Source organism: Sinocyclocheilus grahami, unplaced genomic scaffold (assembly GCF_001515645.1).
Source record: "Sinocyclocheilus grahami isolate Dianchi unplaced genomic scaffold, SAMN03320097.WGS_v1.1 scaffold696.1, whole genome shotgun sequence".
NCBI classification, from domain to species: Eukaryota; Metazoa; Chordata; class Actinopteri; order Cypriniformes; family Cyprinidae; genus Sinocyclocheilus; species Sinocyclocheilus grahami.
Window position 1 is genome coordinate 565017 of NW_015505875.1, and position 20405 is coordinate 585421.

The following is a 20405-nucleotide window of genomic DNA, read 5'->3' on the forward strand; positions in this document are numbered from 1 at the left end:
TGTTTGGCTACATTTGTTGGATCATAGAATCTGAAATATTCAGTGATACAATAAGCATTTTGGCATTTGGCATTCATAATCATTAAATAAAAAACAAAAATCGACATATATGTAACTCGAATGAACAGCTCCTTACTTTACCTTAATAAATATGTGAAATTCCGTACATGGTCAATGAAGCCTAATGCGGCGAAAAATATAATCAGAGAGAGCATTCCTGAATACGTAGCTTAACATGAATTAAACATCAAAAAATAAAAAGGAATAGCCCATTTGCGAGTCGGTATTGAGCCCCACGTGGTTCAGTCAGTCCATATGAGTCCATAAAGTTCGAAACGGAACCGAATGCACACAAAGTTGCACTATAAAAGCACACAGTTTGATATATTGGTAACCGTATGTGTTGGCACATATTCAAAGAGATACACTTTCTCTAACAGACCCTGGATAAAAAGGCAGTCACTTCAGCTTGACAAGGCGCCAATGCTACAAAACTCCCAGAAAGCTTTCCCCCACAGCACCGCGCATGGACCAGGTAAGCGGATATGCCATCGGATAACAAAAAAAGATGTTTCGGTTCATCAAGGCCATTATTCTGGACTCATGCTGTGCTACTAAAGCAAGTCTCGCAACATATCTTCGACACTTTTCACCCTTGGTTTTCTTTTTGCAGTAGGCATGCATTAGAGACACAAATCAGTTATCAAATAGAGCGACGTGACAGAATTACAGCATGCTGAGAGGGACATGCAGAACGTCATGCTTGAAGCCAAACTTCATTGCCTAGGCATCATGGGAAATCTATCAAAGATATAGTAATGGCACATAAAGAAAATCAAAAGATCGTTCTGAAATCTGAAATGAGGCTCGTGAGGCTTTCCAAACCGAGAGCAGGTTTGAGATGTTTGCATTCTCTGAAACAGATGCTTAACCTAAGATCTAGAGAGCACATGACACATCCAGCACTAAAATATCATGCATGTTCAACCGCGTGGTAAAGATCGTTCCGCAAGCACAGTGAGAGATGCTACTGTTGATAGGAGAATCTGAAAGTGAAGTGCCACTTAGAAAAACCACAGACCAAATATGTGTGGAATAAATGTATAATAAGCCATTTGATCACATACTGGAAGCCAATTTGGTTGCTTTTTGTGAATAGTATTATCAGTGACAGCCTCGATTGTGCTGACTTCTCGATTGTATAGATATTTCATGTCCTTGGCGCTTATTAAACGCAATGGGATCGGTTGTCATGTTATTACTGGAAAGCATTTCCCAGAGGGCAAAGGGCAGCAGCAAGTGCATACAGATGTTTTGTCCAAGCACCAAGTGCGTACAAACATCGCATACAGGAAAACTGTGCTGATTCATCCCACGTAAAGTTAAACATTTACCCACGTCACAGACTCGACGACTTTCTGTAAATGATTACAAAACAGGATAGTGTTAGCATTCACTAGTAAATCATTGCAGTCTCTGATTCACTGCGGTTGTTTAGTATTTCTGCCCCTCTCTCTCTCTCTCCTTCTCTCTGCAACTGCAGACGAGTGCCTGAAAACTGAAGAGCTGGGAATAACTTTGCTATCAGGTCTGTAAACCTGTGACGTGTTCTTCATGTAAACAATTTATTCAAAGCAAATCTCAATATGAGGAACCATCTTTTCCTTTGTCTTTGTGGGAAAAACCCAACACGTGTTCTGTCGTCTCAGAAACTGCCCTGACTCAGTCTCGTACAAAATACAGCGCTGTTATAAACGAAATGTTTGGTCCTCACCACTCACATGTTCAAAATATTAATCGCCGTGGCATCTCTTGACATTTTCAGATGCAAGATAACACATGCACACAGACGCTGGGTATGTGTCTCCTCGGCTGGTGTGAAGCTGCCTTTTGCAGTAGATCGCATGCTCCCGTTTAGGAGACCCTGATATCCTGTTGGTCGGGGAAGACTCATTGAAACACACGCATACGTGCACACGGAAAGACATACATGCTTATTATGTACTTGCGTGAAGGGGGGAGAGCCTTTCTCGGTTTGGCACGTTTGAATGTTTCTCTCCTCAGTGCAAAGACTGTCTCGTCTCTCCTCGTTTTTCATCTTTCTTCCTACATTGTGCTCGGTTTCCCTCCCTGCCTCTGATTTACTAATGCATCGATTGATCACCATAGAACCAGTCTTCTTGGCGATCACACCTCCATCTCCATGTCGACGGAAACAGAGGGCAGGTACATAATGCTGTTGTTTGGGGTGCTAACGTGCCCTACGGTGTGACTTTTCACCCCGTAGCTGCTGACAGCAGGTGCTGATCCCAGTTTGGTCCGGATGCAAGGGCTTGACCCGTGCTCGGGGCTCTTGGGTCGCATGTGCTGCCCACCTTGCACGGTTCGGCCCTCCAGAAAGTAGGTGAGCATTTGACCTTTGCCCTTCACGCTGACCTGGCCACGACACTGGAAGTGATAATAACCAGAGAGTAGGCGGAAGACGTCCTCGGTCACCTGGGATGATGAGGCAAATAATGTCAGATTTGTTTGGAGTAGCATGCTGGTTTATTAAAATGATGGTGTGTTTGTTTTACCTGTATTTTCCCCTGAACGCCAGTGCTGTCCATTCTGCTGGCGACGTTGACTGTGTTTCCCCAGATGTCGTACTGAGGCCTGCGAGCCCCAATTACGCCGGCAACCACTGGACCCACATTGATTCCTGATCAAGGAATCAACAAAAATGATTAAGTAATCAGATTTAATGTCCCTTTAACTGTAATTTTTCCATGCAAAATAGATTCTGTTAAGAAATTTGGGGTTGGTAAGACTTTTTTAATGTACTTCAAGTCTCTTATGCTCACCAAGGCTACATTTATTTGATCAAAAATACAGTAAAAACAGTAATACTGTGAAATATTATTATTTTAAACATATATAATAAACATTATTTTTCTTGGTCTGGAGGTATCAAAAATAATTTCTACATGCAATATATATATATATATACACACACACACACACACACACAAACTACTAATAAAAAACATTGTGAAATATTATTACAATTTGAAATATGTTTTGTATTTTAATATATATTCAAATGTAATTTATTCCTGTAATGGTAAAGCTGAATTTCAGCATTTTCTCATGATCCTTCAGAAATCATGCTGATTTGCTGTTTAACAATCAATTCATATTATTAACAAAGTTGCAAACAGTTTAATATTTTTTTTAATATTTTTTGAAAACTGCTTAATATTTCTGTGGAATCCGTGATACTTGTTTAAATAGATGAATAGAAAGTAATAGAAGTAATTATTTGAAATAGAAATATTCTTGTAACATTATAAATGTCTTTACTCTCACTTTTGATTAATGAAATGCATCCTTGCTAAATTAAAAAATAAATAAATAAAGATTTAATTAAATAAAAACAGACAGTGTGGCAAGAAAAAACTGAAATACTAAATATAAAAATTATAATTTCATCTTATTTTTCCTGACCATGTGGCCTTGGTGGAGAAAGCTATTACATTTTGTCATTAGTATATTGTAAAATTCCTTCTCATAACTGCAATTTTATATTTGCAAATGTGACTTGTCAAGCGGATTAAAAATGTAATTACAGATTGCTCATTTGGGCCAGTTTTACAGGATTGTGCCAGTTCTGCCCTTCTCATTAAAAATGTTTTTCTGAGCAGCTCCCTGTGCTAAACCTTCAGTTTGCCCAAAAAAAATACAAATAAAATAAATAATAATAATCTACTCGGCAACTAGAGTCTATGAGTATATATTAACAGCAGCATACCACTAATGCTTTAATAGAGAGGTGTTTAAATTCATGACAGAAAGGTTTTGCATTTTGTAAAGAAGTGTGTATGTAGTGTAGCTTGTTCATGCATGTGTGTATAACTGTGTATGTAATCTGTTCCCTACAAAGTTACGCTCAGGACATCCTACTGGATGCGGGATGTCTGGCACAATGTCCACACTCACTGACGCATTTCCTCCACTTATACAGAAGCACACATACGACTGACACCTCGCTCTAACAAGGTCACTCACCAACTCGAAGCACAAAGTCATTGTAGGACTGGTAGTTGATCGCATCCAGTACGTTAAACATCTCAATGGCAAAATCAGCCACTGTGCACAGGTGCACAGAAATGGACTTCTTTACCTATTCGGGGAGAACAGAGAGAAAACAGAAAAACTTTATTCATATACTACCACCTCTTGTTGTGAAATGACGATAATAAACAGAGTAATTGTTTGGATGATTTTAGGATCAGAATATGGGAATATTTCAGCCAAAAACACAAAGTTCTGTCATCATTTTACTCACCTGTTTGATGTTTTTGTGAAACGCAAAAGAAGATATTCTGAAGAATGTTCACACTGCTCTTATTTTCCAAACAATGTAGCACAGTGACCAGGAGCTGTCAAGCTCCAAAACAGACACAAAAGCACTATAAAAGTAGTTAATTCTACATCCTTCCAAGTTTTCTTAAGTCATTTCATAGCTTTGTGTTCGAAACAGACTGTTATTGTTATTCTCTCAAAATCTTGACCTCTGCTATATGAATATGAGGATGTGCAAATGGGATTTGCTTTTGGTATATGGAAAAGGGAAGCTGGGACATTCTGAACATCTTCTTTTGTGTTCAATTTAGGAATCCTACAGGTTTAGAGTGAGGGTAAATGAGGGTAAATACATGATTCCACAGAACAAAGAAACGCACACAGATTCGGAACAACATGAGGGTGAGTAAATGATGACAGGATTTTCATTTTCATGTTAACTATACCTTTAATTAAGCCGTGGGCTGTGTTTATGTTAGGGTTAGGAGAAAATATCATTAGCTCATTATAAAAATAACTGAAGTCAATGGAAAGTCTCCACTATGACAGAAAAACAAACACACACGTGTGTTCGCATTTGATACTGGTTTTGCTTTGAAAGCAGAGGCAGGTTTGAGTGGTGCCATGACATGATTTTCAAGGCCAAATGCAAATATACCCAAACTGAGATTAGCTTGAACACACACACACACACACAAGTTCTCTCTTAATGCTCTCACTTTTCAAGACCTTGCAAGCACAATTATACACGCACACAAATACACACACACACACACACACACACACACAAGTTCTCTCTTAATGCTCTCACTTTTCAAGACCTTACAAGCACAATTATACACACGCACACACACACACACACACACAAGTTCTCTCTTAATGCTCTCGCTTTTCAAGACCTTACAAGCACAATTATACAAACACACGCACACACACACACACACACAAGTTCTCTCTTAATGCTCTCACTTTTCAAGACCTTACAAGCACAATTATACACACACACACGCACACACACACACACACAAGTTCTCTCTTAATGCTCTCACTTTTCAAGACCTTACAACCACAATTATACACACACACACGCACACACACACACACACACAAGTTCTCTCTTAATGCTCTCACTTTTCAAGACCTTACAAGCACAATTATACACACACACACGCACACACACACACACACAAGTTCTCTCTTAATGCTCTCACTTTTCAAGACCTTACAAGCACAATTATACACGCACACAAAAAGACACACACACACGGTCTTATTTGATACATTTGTATTGTTTACTTTAAAAATATCTAAACATCCTTAAAATAAATGTACTTGAGAAATTGTGTAACTTTAGATAAAATCAAATTTGAAGTGTGTGTTTGAACTTTTTAAGTGTAAACCTCACTAAATCTTGTTAAATGTATACTTAAAAAAAACAAAGCTGTTCTTTTAACTTTCTATTCTGTTTCTTGAGCAGCAAATCAGCAAATTAAAATTACTTTTGAAGGATCTTGTGACAATGAAGACTGGAGTAATGATGCTGAAAATTCAGCTTTGTCATCACATAAATTACATTTTTAAATATATTAAAATCGAAAACAGTTATTTTAAATTGTAATAATATTTCACAATATTACAGATTTTTTTACTGTATTTTTGATCAAATAAATCCAGCCTCGGTAGACACAAATTACTTAATAAATAAATTAAATAAATAAATAAAAATGACAAATCTTACCGACCCCAAACTTTAGAAAAGTGCATTCTCTAAAATCAAGCCTTTTTGCTCCTCAAATAATCTTGTTTTAAATTCATTTAGATCATTTTACTGGAAAATAAGGCAAAAATTCATGTATTAATTTTCAGATTGATCTAAATCACACTCAGTGTACCTTGGATTCTGCAGTGGGGACGAGTCCGACCGCAGCCATGTAAGTACTGCCAATCGTTTTGATCTTCTCAATGTCTCTGTAGCATTCCTTATCCATCAGCTACAGACAGAGACAGAGAAAGAGAAAGAGGGAGAGATGGTGTGAGAGAGAAATAAATTTAGCCAAGAGTGGGATTAAGGTAACTCAGACACTGAGCCAAAACATACATATCTCGAGCTGGGAGACAATAAATTCTCACCGCATCAAAGTCGGCGATGATCTCGTTTAGCAGCCGGAGGCATTCCACACCCATGTTGTTTCCATCCAGCTCAATGTAGAAGTCATTAAAGTTGGGGATGGAGGCGAACAGGACGCCCACCTGAGAGTAGGACTGATAATACAGGTCCTGAAACAGTGAAAGAGCAGAAAGGAAAGAGCCATGAGACCCTCAGGGGACGATATCACTGATCCAGGCTGAGCTGGAAATATAACAGCAGTTAGAGAAGGTAAGCCTACGGTAATTAGTCACGACACACAACATGCATGAACTGGACAAGTTGACATTGGTCAAAGCTAAACCTGCAAGCGATATTAAAAGGTAGAGGACACGTCCATCTAAAATCAATGATACAACTGCATCACAGTGGTTTACATAAAATAGAGCTTTTCTTGCTCTTCTGAAATAGAAGGATTTGATTTATTATGTAGACATATTGGCCACGTACCCACTGCAAAGTTTTGGGAGTGACAACCGCATTTAAATACAGAAGTGACTCCCTTTAATTATCATTCTACAGTATATGTATGGAGTATAGGAGTCACTCCCAAAATTATGATTTGGATATAACTATAGCAACAATTTGGTGTCTTATGGCTGTAAACAGGAAACATTGCACCAAAAGATTAATATAACTGTCCATTTTTATTTACCAAACTAATATTAGTGTTTACATGCATGTTTGATTTTAGACAGACTAATTTGTCAATAAAAAAGTAATAATTTGCCTTTTTAAATGACACATAAATGCTTTAGTCAAGCTGAAATCTAGCTGAGGTTAGTCATTTTACACTGCTATTCAAAGGTTTGGGGTTGGTAGGATCTTTGAATGTTTTTGAAAGAAATTTCATTTCAAATTTTTCATTTCTTCAAAATCAATAATATTGTAAAATGTTATTACAATCTAAAACAAAATGTAAAACTTATTTAATTTTTTTAAAAATAAAATACAATTTAAAACTGTTTTCTATTTTAATATATTTTAAAATAGAATTTATTTCTGTGATGGAAAAGCTGAATTTTCATCAGCCATTTCTCTAGGTTTTTTTTTTTTCATTCAGAAATCATTCTAATCAAATTATCATTCTTATTATAATTTTTATAATTCTCATTATTTTCAATGTTAAAAATTGCTCTGTAATACATTTTCAGGATTATTTGATTAAAAGAAAGAAAGAAAGAAAGAAAGAAAGAAAGAAAGAAAGAAAGAAAGAAAGAAAGATGTAGCAAGCATAAAAATCATAACAAAATGCATAACAGGAGTGTAATCACATATTTGTTGTGTTCACAAGGCTTCACAATGAAGCCCGACAGTAAGATCACAAAGCCAGATGGAGCAGCTGAGGATTTACACTACACACAATCATAATATTATCTCATGCATATCTCATAGCATCAAAACACATGCTATCATCAAAGCATCTAAGCTGACCTCTCACCGAATTGGCAGCTGGATCATAACAACATTGCCATAAAGTGGTGACTTTGGGAACTACAACAACTAAGATGTACATTATTAGACAGAATGAATTTAAAAAAACTTATTTAATTTTTTTAAAAATAAAATACAATTTAAAACTGTTTTCTATTTTAATATATTTTAAAATAGAATTTATTTCTGTGATGGAAAAGCTGAATTTTCATCAGCCATTTCTCTAGGTTTTTTTTTTCATTCAGAAATCATTCTAATCAAATTATCATTCTTATTATAATTTTTATAATTCTTTTCTATAACTATTTTCAATGTTAAAAATTGCGCTGTTTGTGCCGCTTATTTTTTCTGGAAACTGTAATACATTTTCAGGATTATTTGATGAAAATAAAGTAAAAAATATAGAAATAAAAGAAAGAAAGAAAGAAAGAAAGATGTAGCAAGCATAAAAATCATAACAAAATGCATAACAGGAGTGTAATCACATATTTGTTGTGTTCACAAGGCTTCACAATGAAGCCCGACAGTAAGATCACAAAGCCAGATGGAGCAGCTGAGGATTTACACTACACACAATCATAATATTATCTCATGCATATCTCATAGCATCAAAACACATGCTATCATCAAAGCATCTAAGCTGACCTCTCACCGAATTGGCAGCTGGATCATAACAACATTGCCATAAAGTGGTGACTTTGGGAACTACAACAACTAAGATGTATATTATTAGACAGAATGAATTTAAAACTGACCTGGTTTACTTTCTTAATAGATGTATATGGTCGTATTGTGCTTATCTGTGCACATCTTTCTGAAGAAAGTGTGTATTTGTGGTTTTCTGTGTATGAAATGACATAACTTACTAAAAATTACAATTCTGTTATCATTTACTCACCCTCCCCTTGTTCCAAACCTGAGTTTATTTCTTCTATTGAACACAAAAGAAGATATTTTGAAGAAGGCTGGTAATCAAGAAGTTGATGGTAGCCAGTGAATTCCATGGCTACCATCAACTTTTTGGTCACCAACATTTTTCAAAATATCTTCTTTTGTGTTTCGCAGAAGAAAGTTGTGTGGATTTGGAACGGCATGAGGGTGAGTAAATGATGACAATATCAAGCCACTTGACTAAATAATTATTGACTCACATCATGATGGATGAATTAAGCCCCACTCCCCACTTCACTTCATCTGAATCTGCTATTTTGCTTAGAAATGTGTCACATTATTGGAAGTTAATTGGTATCTCATGTTGTCTTTAGGGTTATTCTCTGTGATCTGTAAATGAAATCTGACCATGTTTCGCGGGTTGGACAGCAGAAAGTGTTGAGCTACATGTGCAGGCAGAAGGTTGAACAGAATCCTTTTATTGTCCAACTTCACTCTCTCCATGTCATCTCTCTCCTCCTCAGCCTGTGGACAAAACACACAAATTGACATGTTAACAATTTACTACAGTCACTGGAGATTTTAGACTGAGTTTTAGACAAAAAAAATATATTCTGAAAACAAAACATCCACTAGAGGGCGCTGCTGCTGTGGAAATAGCTTGCTATCACAGTGCTGATGATGCTTACTATTTAGTGATTTCTGTAAAAAATCTTCACTATTCTTCAAAAGTTTGGGGACTTTTTATAAAAGAAATTAATATTTTATTCAGCGAGGATTCATTAAGTGACAGTAAAGACATTCATAGTATGGTATAAAAGATTTCTATTTCTGATAAATGCTTTTCTTTTGAACTTCCTAATAAATTGTGGCACAGTTTCACACAAAAATATTAAGCAGCACAACTATTTTCAACATTGATAATAATAAGAAATGTTTCTTGAACACCAAATCAGCATATTAGAATGATTTCTGAAGGACCATGTGACACATTATAAAATATATTCAAATAGAAAAAAATGTACATTTAAAATTACTATTATTTCACAGCACTTGTTGCTACTGTATTTTTTTTAAATAAAAAATTCAGCCTTGCTGAGCAGAAGAGCAGGAAACGACCACTGTGTGTGTGTGTGTTATTTTGTTGTAATTCTTTCACATTATTATTATAACTATTATTTCCAGTTAAACTCATTTCGGTCAAATTATTCTCACACTTGCCTGTGGGCGATCTGTGGGCATGTGACCTGAATCTGTGGAGGGTTTTTTTGCATATTCTGAACTGATTTTTGGGGAACAATTCTGTTAAATGGACTATGGAATATGTTACACAGAGCTGAAATACTTAAGCTCACAAGGAGCAAAAGGATTCACAGAACTGTATGAAATTCATGTCCAATTTTGCTCACATAGATTCTGCGTTAGCCTGTTCATATGATGCATTCTGAAACCACACACACACACACACACACACAAAGAAACAAAAACCCCTAATGTTTGCATATACACACAGGTGCACTCACCTGGATGGCCCAGAGGTAGTCCAGTCTGAGTTTGAGGTCCAGCTGTCTGCAGTGAAGCACTAGAGCTCCAGAAAACAACAGCATTGCCAGAACCGGGTCATAGCCATGTGTGTGAAAGAATCCACCTCTACACACACACACACACACACACACACACACACACACACACACACATACACATATGACACCCATCAGATAATCAGATAAGAAAGGGATTCAGCCTTTTGATCGTACAAATTTACTTAAACATTTTAAATTAATATTTAAATAATTTAATTACACATTTGCATGTTCACAGTTTTCTGATGTTGGTTAATGATGTCATTACATGCAGGTAAACACAATATTTTATTTTTATTTATGATTACATTATTTTTACTATCTTTTCATCAACTCACAAACCACAGCTTGGGAAACCCTGAGATAATCAAACAAACATGAACTATAAGCACTCCTATAACTTTTGTGTTTTGCTTGACTCACCCTATGGCCTTCCGATAGCCGCTGGTCTCCATGACGACAGTGTGGAAGATGTTGAGAAGGAGAAGCAGGAGGATCTTGGGTAGTGATGACACACGGAGGTACAGAGCCACAGATAGTGAAGCCATCACACATGATAAAAATACATACGGAGTGTATTTGCACACCCTGGAGCCCACGCCGGTCCTATTGACTGTGACAACTGTCACCATGGAGACATTGGAATTCCCCTCCAGTGACCACGGTACACATTCCACCTGTGTAGGTACAGCAACACATTCAAGACAAGAACATCAGAAAGAAACTAATAAGTAAACATATTTGGAAGTTACATAAAGGTATTATATATATATATATATATCCCTCAGTCATACAATTGTCACTCTCTTCTACTGTACACACACACTCACCACACACCCCTGGGTCACGGAGTACATCAGCAGCACCAGAAACCCACACAGAACCGTTCTGATCTGCAGGGTCAGACAGTCAGGAGAGCACTGAGAACACAGACAAAGACAGGAGAGAGCAATCAGCAAACCTGAAGAACAAACACACACAAACAACTAGAGTTTGACATTTCCTGAAAAAAATGACTTCCATGATGCTAGGGTGCTGTGGGTGGTTGCTAGGTGGAGCAACGGTGTTCTGGATGGTCGTTAGGTGGTGCTTGGCTTCTCTGGGTGGTTGTTAATGTGTTATGTGGGTGTTAGGTTGTACTAGGGTGTCCTGGATGGTTGTTAGGTGGTGCTTGGTTGCTCTGGGTGGTTGTGTTGCTATGTGTTAGGTGGTGCTACAGTGTTCTGGATGGTTTTTAGGTGATGCTATCTTGCTCTAGGTGGTTGTTAAGGTGTTATGTGGCTGTTAGGTGGTGCTAGGGTTTTCTCAATGGTTGTTAGGTGGTGCTTGGCTGCTCTGGGTGGTTGTTGAGGTGTTGCTATGTGTCTACTAGGTGGTGTTCTGGATGGTTGTTAGGTGGTGCTGGGTTGCTCTGGGTGATTGTTAGGTGATGGCACAGTGTTCTGAGTGGTTGCTAGGTGGTGCTAGGGCGTTCTGGGTGGTAGCTAGTTGGTGCCAGAAGGTTATGGATGGTTGCTTGGTGTTGTCATGTGGTTGCTTAGATGTTCTGCTTAGATGTTACTGCAGGTGATGGCAGGCCAATCTAGTAGGTGGTTTCTAAGGTGTTGCTACTATGGTTTGTAGGAGGTGTTAGGGTGCTCTTGGTGATTGTTAGGTTGATGCTCTGTTTACTGCAAAGTTTCTACAGTGTTGTTCTGGATTGTTGCTAGGTGGTGCTAAGGTGTTCTGGGTGGTTGCTGGAGTGTTGCTATTTTGCTGCTTATCATGCTGAGAAGTTGTTAGGTGATGGCAGGGCTCTCTGGGTGGATACTAGGTGCCACTGTGGTGTTCTGAGTAGTTGCTAGATAGCTGCTAGTTGCTAGGTTATTTGTAGGGTGTTCTGGATGGTTGTTAGGTGGTACTAGGTGGGAGGTTGCTAAGCTATTGTTATGTGGCTGTTGTTATGTAGTTGTTAGGTGATGGCAGGGCGTTCTGGGTGGTTACTAGATGGCACTAGGGAGTTATAGGTGGTTACTAGGGTATTTGTAGGGTGTTGGGGATGTTTTTAGGTGGTGCTGTGGTGCTCTGAGTGGTTGCAGGGTGTTGCTAAGGTGTTCTGGATGGTTATGTTCAGAGAAGTTTCAATGTTTCAATGTTCTGGATGTTTGCAAGAGTACTCTGGTACCTCTTTTCCACTGGGGCTGGTGCCAGAGCTGGAACCGGTGTTTGGCCAAGACTTAGCCAAGAACCAGCTCATGTTTCCACTGGCAGGGAGCAGAACCCTCTATGTCACCAATCTGTGACCGGAATCGCTTGTTCTCTCTTGCGGAAGAAGAGATCTCTTCTGCTGACCACTGCTGAACTGACATATTTAATTGTTGTTGTTAATGTTGTTAATGTACCTGAACTCCGACAGCTTTTAAATATAGGCTTGTGCGAGTTTGTTTGAGCAAACCGATCGGTGTATGGCATCAAAGTACCAAGAAAACAATTCAAAAGCATAAAGACTCATATGCTCTCCAATTGCTCTCACAGTACTTTGATTTCATATGCCGATCGGTCTGTGCAGTGCCGAAGCATCACGAACAAGCCTAATGGCTCTTTTCAAACTGTGGTCTGTAGTAGAAGCTCTGCTTACTGACGTCATAGATTCCCTTGTTTGAAACCAGCAAGGTTCAGAACCAGGATTTTTTTTTTTTGAGTGAAAAAGCGCTGCCCGCTTCCCAATTAGGCTCCGGCTCCGGCACCAGACCCGGTAGAAAAGCAGTATGTCTCTATAAGCAGTCTCTAGTTTAGTTTTTCTAGGATGTTCTGGATGATTGATAGGTGGTGCTAGAGTGCCCTGGATGGATACTAGGGTGTTGCTATGTGGTTGCTGTTATATTCTGGGTGGTTGCTTACTGGCACAAGTAAAAATCCAGTAAATTCCAGTAAATTTTGTCCTTGTTTTTTTTTGGTCCCCATGAGGAAACAAGCTTATAAATCATACGGAATTATCTTTTTTGAAAATCTAAAAATGCAGAAACTTTTGTATGAGGGGTAGGGTTGGGGTAAGGGGATAGAAAATATAATTTGTACTGTATAAAAATCATTACGTCTATGGAGAGTCCACAAAAAACATGGAAACTAGTGTGTGTGTGTGTGTGTGTTACCTGCACATGAGTGATGTGAAGGTACATCACACTTGCCATGTGGAAACACAAACAGAGAACCAGCAGAATCACAACCAGAAAACCTCTGCAGCAAGAGAAAGAGAGAGGATGTTATAAACGTGTGTTGTGTGATGCAGTGACCTGAGCATGTAAAATTATCAATTTAGTGTGCCTGGCAAAAAAAAGAAAAAAAGGTGTGTTATGTTGATATGTCAGGTATTGTGTTTGTGATTTACATACTGAGGAAAGATGAGAAAATAGACCACTGCAAAAAATGAAGTGAGGACAAGCGAGATAACCACCGCACTGATGAAGGCATCGTCATACACTTGCTGATACTGTGTGACAGAGAGAGAGAGACAATTTGATCGGTTGTAGCAGTATGTGTGTAAAGCTGTTTCTTTAGCTACTGTATGGGCATGTTTGGCTACTGTATGGGCATCCTAAAACATGTTTTTCCATCACCATCTGCACGAATGTCATTTCCACCAAATTTAAAATTACCATTTATTTTGTGATGAAATGACAATGATGGAAAGGGGTTTTTTTTAATAAAAGGGTGACTCTTTTGTCTTGCAACTAGCATTTTACACATCCTAAACACACACAATTAAATACAATTTCCAAATATTTTTTTCCAAAAAAATATTCCAAAATTGCAGCTTGATTGAAAATAAAAACACTATGAAAAATATTCTGTTCTGTTCAAATGATATTAATACATTTTCTTAGTTTTCATTACATCTTATATTTCATTTGTGCTCTTCACCAACACTCTGTTGTCTCCTTGGAAACAAATAACACTTTTTTGTTGGCTGTGATGAAAATGATGCCACACTTGAGGGACAGTTTGAGAAAAAATAAATAATTTTCAAACAATGAGTTGTTAAATATATGTATATTAATTTCACTCTGAGTTATATTATCAGAATTTTTTTAATGTAATAATATTTTAAAAACGTATTTATATTTTAATACTGAAAGCCTGGGACGTCAGAAAAACTATTAAATTTACAGGCATTTTTAATAAATTTAAAAAAAGTATTAAAACATTTAAATAGTTAAATTCTGATAAAAGTCAATAAATAAATGTGCCCAAATTTGAAGAAACACCTGTGTATTCATGTAAACATATGCTTTGTTGTATCTCTTGTAAGTGTCACAAGTAACATGTATTTGTCTCATTCCAGTGCAGCCTGCAGGAGATCAATGCAACACACTGCTTTCTGCGTAAGCTTCATTAGAGTATAAAAACCAGCATCCCCCTCATCATAAGAGCCAGATGAAATGTCATTATACTCCCAGAGAGAGCGGGGAAAGCCACTGTGCTCCTGCACGCACGAGTGTGTGTGTGTGAGAGAGAGAGAATATATGTCGTGAGTCTCACAGATTTTCCCAAATCATTACTATTGCCCCCATTCTGTTAGGGTGGGCGGACGTCTTACATGAATCGAAGATGGGAGGATCAGAGAGGACTGAATATAGGCAAAGAAATAGAGAACAGAGCAATGGAGAGAGCTAGTGAGAAAGGAGAGAGCGAGAGAGATGAGGAGACAGGGATTCACGAAGAACAACAGAACAATGCGGGGGATGCGGCGTGTGTGTCTTAAGGAAATTCTTCACTCCATCACTCTCACGTTTCGCCAAGTCATTACTGCCAGTTCCCTGGATCAGTTACTGCTGTATTATGGACACCGGGGCACATTGTCACACTATTCACTTCGGTGAATATTTCCTAGGCTAAGTTTATTTTGTTCAAGTTTGTTTCTGCATAGCCATACACCACCATTCAAAAGTTTGAGGTCAGTACGATTTTTTTTTTTTTTTTTAAGAAATCGATACTTTTATTCAGGAAGGAGTGTTAAGCAGATCAAAAGTGACAGTAAAGACATTTATAGTGTAAAATATTTCTAATTCAAATAAATCCTGTTCATTCAGCAAAGAATCCTAAAAATGTATCACGGTTTCCACAAAAATATGAATCAGCACAACTGTTTTCAACATTGATAATAATAAATGTTTCTTAAATATTGAATATTGTTAAAACTGCAATAATAATTCACAATGTTTTTTACTGCATTTTTGTTCAAATAAATGCAGGCTTGGTTAGCATAAGAGACTTCGTTAAAAAAATTAAAAATAAAATCCTACAGACTCCAAAATTTTCAATGGTAGTTTACCTTAAAGTCTTAGTTTTTGATACACTTCATTTTGATACAGTTGGCCAATAGCGGGCCATACTGTCACACTATATGATGTAAGTTGACACAATTCAACTTGCCATTAAACAGTGTATTTTTTACTTTTCTGCGGTACTTAAAGAGTAAAACACTTGAAAAACAAAACAGAAAAAATACAAATTCATGGCACATCAAAAAATGTAAAAGGTAACTTTACTTTAAAAATACCAAACCATTGTTTTGGCTAACAAACATTGTAATTAAAAATAATTTTGATAGATTTATAACATATAAAACACATGTGACTATTTGCCCCAACCAGACATTTATTTTAAAAAATTACATTAAAATCTGGGAGCCAGATTCATGTCTATGTGGTTTTATGGTGATTACTCATTTACCCACCCAGCAGCTATAGCACAAAAATGATGATATAGTATTTTTGTTTAGAGTCAGAATCTAAAAAATCATTCTATTTTAAGAGGTTCAAACCCACTCTGTGAAAACTGCCCTCATGTGACAACTAGTCCTACTCTTACCTACATGTTTACCCATCGTGCATCTGTGTGTACTCACTCTCTGCTCTCTCTCTCTGCTCCTGTATGTGAGGGTAATGTAGTTGAGGTCTGCTGTCTCAGACTCCGTCTGTCGTGCTTCTATCAGACGGCCGATGTAACGGTTCACTCTGGTCCCGGGAGAGTTCTGCACCATGCCCGCCGAAAATGACGTCCGATTCCGCAGCTTCTCGGAAGTTGTTCGCAGCGCTCGTCTCTAAAAAACCCAGGGAAAATTTCCATTTCCAATTCCAGTATAGCAGATTCCAAATTTGAGTTTATATACAAATAAATTTCAGTACATAACAGATGGGTGTTCAACACATCTCAGCATATTTTCTCACACATGCAATGGTGATAAGATGTTTAATTATGCACTGTCAAAACACGCACAGAGAGAGTCAGACATGATGAGAACAGTAAATCTGCAGTGGTGATTGGATCTGTGTGCAATCATCCACTCATCTGAAGGAGTGGCATTAGAAATCGGATTGGATTAAAACAGTGAATGTGCTTTGTGTGGGTGTGAAAAGTGATTTAGGGTGATTTTAAGATCTTGGATTAACAAATATTGGAGGATTGTGAAAAAAACATCAATCACCATATATCAGCAGCAATGGCACTTTTTACTGATTGACTAGTTGTGACATCATTGATGTCATACCTTATGAATATTAATTAGGTTATCAATATCTGTGAGCCAAACCTTTGTAAAGGTGGTTCTTGTGCAGATATACTTTATATATATACTATATCAGACCAGGATTTCACTCGATCAAATATTATTAGCACATTTTACTGTAATTTTACATCATAAACACATTTATCTTAAGGGGTCCGATCACAATGGAGTCAGCTGTCTTAACCATGGCTTGTGTACTGCAAACACATACCAGCTTCATCACTGTGTCTGTCATGCGACTCTGTTCCCCTTTCGGGCTCTGTCTTTACATTTATTTTGAAAGATGAAGCTCGCGATTATGGTAAGGTGCATTAAATTTCCGACGAGTGCTTGCGGTGTTCGGCCAATCACAATACACTGGGTCAGCTGGCCAATCAGAGCATACTGCGCTTGTCGGAAGGAGGGACTTTGTAGAAAACAAAGCGTTTGAGAGAGGCGGGGCACAGATGACCTACAATAATGTACAGTATTTGAAAAAGAATGTGTTTTTTGAACATTAAAGCATGTCAACATATTCTGTTACACCAATACAGCATCATATGACCCCTTTAAATGTAAACAAATTGTAGGCTCCTTAATATTCATTAGTATTTTGTTGTACTGTATAAGTAAATATAAGTTCAGCCAATCTCCTTACACAGTCATTTGTATGAATAAACTATAATTTTCATTCCTTTTGTTGTTTTGTTGATGCAGGGATTTTGTGGGTCAGTGGGTAGATGCTCGGTTCACATTTTTAAAGGGGTCATATGATGCGATTTAAATTTTTCCTTTCTCTTTGGAGTGTTACAAGCTCTTGGTGCATAAAGAAGATCTGTAAAGTTGCAAAGACTAAAGTCTCAAATCCAAAGAGATATTCTTTATAAAAGTTAAGAGTCAACCACGCCTACCTAAAATGGCTCGTTCTAACACGCCCCCACATATCTACCTCACGATGTGGGAAGATTTGCATAATGCCGCCCAAATGTTAACGCAAAGAAAGAAGGCGTAACTTTTATTCTCGCTGTAGTATTGTTGTTGCCGCTGCCGCCATGTCGTGGAGACGCTGTGTGTTTCGTTGTGAAAGCGAAACTACTTTGTTTGGCCTTCCAAAAGAGGACGATATCTGCTTCGTCATGCCTAGAGCTGATCCGTGCTGGTCGCTGAGGAAATACATCAACTTTGCGCTGTGGATCGCCGGATCTGCTTTCACCGTGGACGAAGCGGAGTCCAGCCCGGGGTCGTCACATGTGGTTGCCACAAGCCCGCCGGACGCTCCTTCGTCGAATCCGCCGGCCGTGCCGTTCTCAAGCCCGCCCGCCTCTGCTCACTCTAGATGCCGGCCTCCGCTCACTCTAGGCCGCGGCTCACTCGAGGCCTCTGGCCTCCGCTCACTCAAGGCCGCGGCTCACTCTAGGCCTCTGGCCTCCGCTCACTCTAGGCCGCGGCTCACTCTAGGCCTCTGGCCTCCGCTCACTCAAGGCCGCGGTGTGACGCTGTTTCGTTGTGAAATGAAACTACTTTGTTTGGTCTTCCAAAAGAGGACACGACTAGAAATCAGTGGTTAAGTTGTATTTATAACACTGTTCCAGAACAGTTTAACCCAAATATTCAGATGTGTCCAGCGCATTTTATGGAGAATTTGCCACTCACGATTCAAACGCGAGTTTTTTGGGCAGTGTAGAGTAGTGTTTGTAGTTTGTAATTTCTCTGATCACAAATGCAGACATGGTTTTATGTTTACGCGGCGCGATGCAACGCAACACGTAAAAAGACAGTATAAGTCATTATAATCCATAATTATGTACTCCCCAGGATGCAACAAATGCGTCATTTATAATGGGTTTTAATGTTTTTGTCTCGTCGCTCCGGCCGGACAGGGCATCCCAATATGATAAGGGGCGTAACATTGCCGTCACACGCTTGAGGTATTCAACCAATCACAACGCACTGGTTAGCTGGCCAATCAGAGCACGCCTCACTTTTCAGAACGATGAGCTTTGTAAAAATCGACGAGTTTCAGAAAGGCGGGGCATAGAGGAGAAACAATAATGTACAGTATGTGGAAAATAATGTGTTTTTTAACCTTAAACCACATAAACACATTTCATTACACCAAATACACAATATAATGTTATTTTTAGCAGCATCATATGACCCCTTTAAATAGTTAACTCTTTGAAATAATATCAGATGTTAAAACTGCAAGGCTGGAATACATTACATGACTTTTAAAATCAAAACTTCTAAAAGCTTTTAAAACACTAAACATCATACACTTCCGTAGTTCCGAACAGAACAAACTCACACAGAAATATGCGCCTTGTTGCTAGGAGACACATGACAAATGAAAACAACTTGTTCTAAAACTGGCTCAAAATATCAAAAAAGTTTGATATCCTCTGACAGAGTCTGTGACTATCATAAGCTACATGATTCCTGTGGAATCTGTCAATACTGACTGCCAAAAATCTGCAGACTGGCTTTGACTTTCGGCAACTGGTGTCGACTCGTCCGAAGTAAAAATTTGGGCAAAAGTGGTGTAGTGTATTCCTACTACTGGAACTATTTAAACTAACTATAAAACTATTTAACATCAGTCGACTATGTTTAGTTGATGTGAAAAAGTGGCGTGCCACCCCTGGTCCTCCTTGTTCCATCGCAATGAATAACATAAAGATGGACATATGCAATAATCACGCACCTTGTCATCATCCTCACAGGTCATGACGTTGGAGAAAGGGATCTCAGCCTTGAACATCTTTCTGCAGTGCATGAGCTGCACCAGAAGGTAACAGACTGTCTTAAACTTCATCCTTTTCGCTGGCTTTATGTCTGATAGGATCAGCCCAGGAAAAATCTGCAGAGAAAGAAAAAAGAGAGGGGGTGGGAAGAAATGTAAAATGAGGAAAGAGGAAAGATGAACTGAATGTGTGAAAATGGCTGCGGTGACTGAAGAAGTTAAAAAAGTAATATGAAGAAGACGCCTCTAATCAATTTGTAAAGAACTCCAGATGGACTAGGATGTTTGTAAAGCTTTTGATTATGCATGTATGGATAATTTTTTTGCACTGTACTCATCTCTCAGATCGGGAAGATACAGCTGAGAAACTCAAACGTTTAACAGAAACAAACATCTTAGAGAGAATTGTGTATAAACTACCGTTTAGACGTTCGGGGTCGGTAAGATTTTTGTTATGTTTTTCTGAGAAGTCTCTTATACTCACCAAGGCTGCATTTATTTGATTAAAAAATGCAGCAACATTTTGAAATATTATTACAATTTAGAATATCTATTTTTATAGATATTTTAATGTTTAATACATTTAAAATGTAATTTATTCCTGTGATGCAACACTGAATTTTCAGCAGCATTACTCCAGTCTTCAGTGTCACGTGATCCTTTAGAAATCATTCTAATATGCTGATTTGCTGCTCAAGAAACATTATTATTATCATCAATATTAAATACAGTTGTGCT

The 20405-nt window shown here is 38.0% G+C and overlaps 1 protein-coding gene across 1 annotated transcript in view; it reads right to left on the reverse strand.

Moving 5' to 3' along the window:
- Positions 1-1491: 1491 nt before the first annotated feature.
- The window catches only part of LOC107559745 (adenylate cyclase type 1-like), a 35966-nt gene continuing 17052 nt past the window's right edge, over positions 1492-20405 (reverse strand). The window contains exons 8-20 of the mRNA XM_016243683.1: positions 19629-19784; positions 16286-16480; positions 13770-13867; positions 13530-13614; positions 11229-11318; positions 10822-11075; positions 10339-10465; positions 9224-9340; positions 6475-6621; positions 6237-6335; positions 4048-4162; positions 2577-2701; positions 1492-2496 (exon numbers count right to left, since the gene is read on the reverse strand). Coding sequence (XP_016099169.1) covers positions 2188-2496; positions 2577-2701; positions 4048-4162; positions 6237-6335; positions 6475-6621; positions 9224-9340; positions 10339-10465; positions 10822-11075; positions 11229-11318; positions 13530-13614; positions 13770-13867; positions 16286-16480; positions 19629-19784 — 1917 coding nt within the window. The 3' untranslated portion in view covers positions 1492-2187. The remainder of the gene's footprint in view (positions 2497-2576; positions 2702-4047; positions 4163-6236; positions 6336-6474; positions 6622-9223; positions 9341-10338; positions 10466-10821; positions 11076-11228; positions 11319-13529; positions 13615-13769; positions 13868-16285; positions 16481-19628; positions 19785-20405) is intronic.